This window comes from Phaeoacremonium minimum (genome assembly GCF_000392275.1).
Source record: "Phaeoacremonium minimum UCRPA7 unplaced genomic scaffold PA7_03_scaffold_299, whole genome shotgun sequence".
Lineage (NCBI taxonomy): Eukaryota > Fungi > Ascomycota > Sordariomycetes > Togniniales > Togniniaceae > Phaeoacremonium > Phaeoacremonium minimum.
In genome coordinates this window covers 4,381-9,192 of record NW_006921204.1, presented here as the reverse complement: position 1 = coordinate 9,192, position 4,812 = coordinate 4,381, and the positions used below count along the sequence as shown (strand labels likewise).

Here is a 4,812-nt window from a genome sequence, read left to right as displayed (position 1 = left end):
ATTAATAGTCCCCTATATCTCTCTAGGTTCTCTCCCGATCTACTCTTGTTCTATATCTGTGGTAATATGCGTCAGGCCCTGCGATTACCATGGGACTGAGATGTCATGCTTAAATCATTGACTGTATACCAGCTCAGCAGGTTAGGTATTCAGGTTGGCCATTGACACGCATGTTATCATTGGTCCTTCCAGCGAAAGGCGGGCGGGGCTATACAAGGCGCAGTTGATACGTACCTGAGACAGTCAAGTTTGAGTTCCAGAGCCTTTCCCACTCATCACCAACCTATGCTCCTTTTGACCGCTCGTCCTAGTTTGATAAGCTAGAAAGCAGTATCATCCCCAGTGAAAAGCCTGTCGGTCTCCTTATGGCCTCTATCGGCAATATTACCGCCGCTGCAGCGGCTGCGAGGGCAGACACAACCCTCGCACTAGCCAACTTCAATTTCGAAATCAGCCTGTTCACCAAACGAGTTAACCCGCCGGTCGAGTACGAAGGCGTCGGGCAGCATCTAGCTAAGGCCCGCCTACAGGAGGCTCAAGACGGATCGCAGCACACGACCGCGAGGAAGCTCGGGCTGCTCTTCAAGGGCATCCTACCAACCACGCCAAATCTAATCAAGGCATATGGATCAAGAGCTTCAGAGATCGCTAAAAGCGCGAAGGCCAACCCAAAGGGCGATGTCTCATCGTATGGGCCGTTCACGAATCGCGTTGGCGCAGACGCAACAACGCTGTGGGCTGCAGCGACTTCGGGCCACGCTGCGATCCAGTGCCATCTACTAGCATGCATGTTGGCCAGGATGTGGGACGCCCCTGAAGCAACATCCCTTTGGGACGAGATCATACTTCGCCGCAAGATGGAGGTTGCGGCGGACCTCGAAGCTGAGGGAGAGATCGATACTAATTTGATGCTTGCTACTGCCCAGCAGTTCCCACGTTGTGACCTTGCAGACTGGGATGCAAGCTGCCGATCTTGGCTCCGGGTGGCCGACTCAGAGAAGTTGGTGCAGCAGAAGAAGTTACGACTCATTATAGATAACATCGATTTATCCGTGAATAATAAACCGGACACTTATGTGAGCGTCATCACTGCTTGGACAACGGCCATGAAAGAAATGGAGAAACTTTTGGAAGGCATACCGCGATCAGTTCAAGGTGGAGAAATTCTCCTCGGACTAATGGCATGGCACCTTTATCCAGACCTGCACTGCTTGTCGGCTTCAAACCCTAGAGTTGATCTGAAAGATCCTCTTCTTTCTGGAAGGGGAATTCTCACCATCGGTTTAGATCCACCCCAGGGCAAAGAAGCGCGGGCTGTCTACTGGTCGCTTCCTCTAGCTCACCTACGCTATTATGGATTGCCAGTAACCAAATTCTGCTCTACGAGAACATCAGAGCGAGATAGAATCACTGTCGATGAGCTGCTGTTTGCCTGGTTTTCCGCCTACATCAAAACATGGGACAGCGATCCCAGCATCCCATCAGGAGAGATCGTTCGCTTTGCTGGTGACGCCGCACTCAGGCTACACAATGCTTTGAAAAAGCCGTATACGGGAAGCTCTCCCTACCCAAAGTCTTCAAAAGGAGTGCCCAATCAATCCCAGTCTTGGCTCCTACTGCTCTCGCAAATTGCAGGCAGATGGGCTACATCACTGGACCAACCGAGAGTACAGACACTAAGGAACTTGGGAAGAAACTTCTGTGAAATGGCCGGAACCCCTTTCCAGGGAATATTTACCATCAGTACGTACTTGAATGTGGCCGTGAATCTTGAAGACAAAATCCGTCTACTAAGAGAGATTGCTGCGAATCTTCGCGCCCAAGGAGTTGCAAATGAGGACTACGAGTACCTTATAGTATATTCGTATGATCATGAAGGTGGCCACCAAGAATTTGAGGTTGCCACCGCATGCCCGGAGTTTGGTATAGAGAATGGCGTAGTTGACAACCTCCGCACACCGCAAGCATATCGACGTTGGATCACCTCGCCGATGACTGGATCTCAGCTAGCTGAGAATAAGACAATCAAAGAAAGGATAATTCAAATTCGTAAACTTGATGAGGTTGCAGGCTATCATTCAAAACCTTATCCTATTTTTATCAGGGGCTCAACCTCAACCACAACTATCGAGCATGCCAACACGGTTAGTATCAACCATGGGCCGCTATCCAGGGATAATCGCCGGCCCCGAGAAGACCGTCCTGCTGCCGTCATGAAGCTTTCTCAAGATAATAACTACAAGTATGACCTAGTCTTTGGTGACTTGCGAGGCGTCTCTCTTCTTTGTCGCCGGGGTTTGAAGGCATTCGCGCCTATCATTCATCAAGGAAAAGTACAGACAAAAAAGGCGAAACCGTCATATACCTTATCCATGAGAAAGCTCATGACTATTTTCAAGCCTGACCGAATCGATTTCAGCATGCTGGCCAAGCATCTCAGATTGGACTCCCAGACAAATATTAACGTGCTTGGTATGACCTTCATAGACAACCTCTATAAGGGAATGCGGGATGCCTCAGTCGACGTCCGCGCCGCAAAGGTCGACCTGAGCAGGGCAACCTGGGTGGAAGCAGCAATCGAGAGTTCTCAAGGTCAAGGACCCAGCAGGATGAAGTCTTATCTCGCCTCGAGTTCAAGGATTGACTACCTTGCTCCACGGGACACAGACACAGCCACGAGCTTTGCATGCATTGCGATGATGGAGACGGGCAGCTTCGACTTCCAGCCTTCAGAACTGTCGTCCGTTTTTGCACTGTGCTCATCAGACTCACTGTACATTGCCTCTGCACTCCTGCGCGATCCAGCGCAACAAGATAATCAGCAGGCGGGTATCACGCGAGTTACAGGCAATATCGGTCGAGCGGGCATGGCGCTCATGATCTCGCCGCCAAACCCGACAGTACGAAAGTACGAACTAGACGACTGGTACCAGTACCAATATCAGGAGTTTGACGGCGTACTCGACGATTCTTTTGGGGGAACGAGTTTGCAACTATCTTTCACCGAGTGGAAGCAGGCACTGAACGTCGGGACGACCGGAGGTCGAGATATTGAGGCGTACTTCCTCGAGACGCTCATCTCTGTTTATGATAGAGACAAATGGATTGCTGACCTCGACATTCTATCAACTTTTCGGAGCGAGAGGCTACTGACAACATTCCTCCCCCACAAGATCTGCACATGCTCGGCAGCTACTCGTGCCCACGGGAACAAGAGCTCGACTAAGCTACCAATATCTATGAGACTCGTGTCAGTCGGTAGCTTCGCAGAGATCATTGTCGCGCCCTCGGACCCAGGGATTATTACTGCCACAGGCAATTGGCAGGCGCGGCTGGCTGCCGCCGCCATCTGCATCGCCAAAGGTTATCGGGTAATTCTCAGGCCGAACGACTGCTGTTGGCCGTGTTTGTCGACAGTCAGCATTGAGGAAAATAGCGTTTCCTCCATGATAAAGGGCAGCAAAAATTGCGTCATGATCTTATAGGTGACAACTGTCGACTAGAGTTTAGGATCATCTATATATATATGGCGCATTGCCCTGATGATATCTACCCCACAAATCCTCACAAATGCCTCTAGCAGTACCAGTTTCTCGCTAGTCTCTTTGGTTAGTCTCTTGCCCGTTGGATTATCGAACCTCTAGTCCGATGGATCCAAGTCACGCCGGACGGTGCCTCCCGAGCCCGCTTCCACGACCACTAGTATGGTGGAAGTGAAAGCATCTGGCCTAGCCATAATCATAAATGGTAAGTAATCTCGGTATCGGACCCAGGAAGTGAGATGGATAATGACGGGGAGAGGGGAAGCAACCTTTGGAAGGTTAGGATTGCCCCCCTCTACGCCCGCTTGACCTTCCTTGAAACTCTCCCGAAGCGGTGAACAACAACTTTAACACTCTACAGTTGTCAAGCAGGGACAATACAACCACCAATATGGTGGAAGTAAAAGTTTGTAACTTGACTACAACGATGACTTTAATATATTCTCGCCGGGGTTACCGCAAGCTAAGGTAGATGATGAAGGGGGGAAGGGGGGAGGACCCTAAAGGTCAGCATTGCCCTTCTACCCCCTCACGCCCAACTAGGGACAAACAGCCACCATTATAGTGGAAGTCAAAGCCACCTCCTAACTGCATATCCAAGGAAATATCGGGCATAACTCTGGCGATAGATGAGCAAGCCCATCCCCAAACATATGGCTTAGGTACGTAAGGGGAACGCCCACCATCCAGTCTAAGGCGGGAAGAATGAAGTCGGATGAGAATGCTAGCTATCGTCAATATTGATACCAATAGTTAGGCTAAATCTTCTAAGATCTAAGCTTATATAAGGACCTTAATCTCTTTAGTGATCTTATTCTTAAATAAGATAAGCTAGATAATCTGACAGACTGAAAATAAACTATCAAGCTACTTTCTAAAGACCGACTAAGGTATATCTTTGGATATTAAGTTAGATTAGTAATATTGCTGGCTATATCATTAGTTTAGAATCATAAACTTATATAAGAACCTTAATCTTCTTATTATTTTTGTCATAGGTTGCGAACCCTATATGATGGCTTCAGCACCTTTCAGCCTTATATATATATAGCAATCACCCAAATCACTACCACCACCCACACAAGACCATAGTCAAAGAACAGAATATATTTGGAAGCTGATCAAGCTTTGGAGAAACAGTCTAGAGACAATTGACTCAATTGTTTTATATTGGGAGGATTTTTTGGTAGAAGGGAAATGAAGGTTAGAGACCTTTATGGTAGGAATAAACCTATAGGCTTACTACTTTAAAGGCTATTGAAAAGGTAAG

The 4,812-nt window shown here is 48.5% G+C and overlaps 1 protein-coding gene across 1 annotated transcript; it reads left to right on the top strand.

Moving 5' to 3' along the window:
- Window positions 1-365: 365 nt before the first annotated feature.
- Window positions 366-1,179, top strand: UCRPA7_3933 (hypothetical protein; the record flags this gene model as incomplete). Its single annotated transcript, XM_007916520.1, has 2 exons — window positions 366-1,052; window positions 1,114-1,179. 2 exons carry the CDS (start codon window positions 366-368, stop codon window positions 1,177-1,179), a joined length of 753 nt encoding a protein of 250 aa, XP_007914711.1.
- Window positions 1,180-4,812: the final 3,633 nt, after the last annotated feature.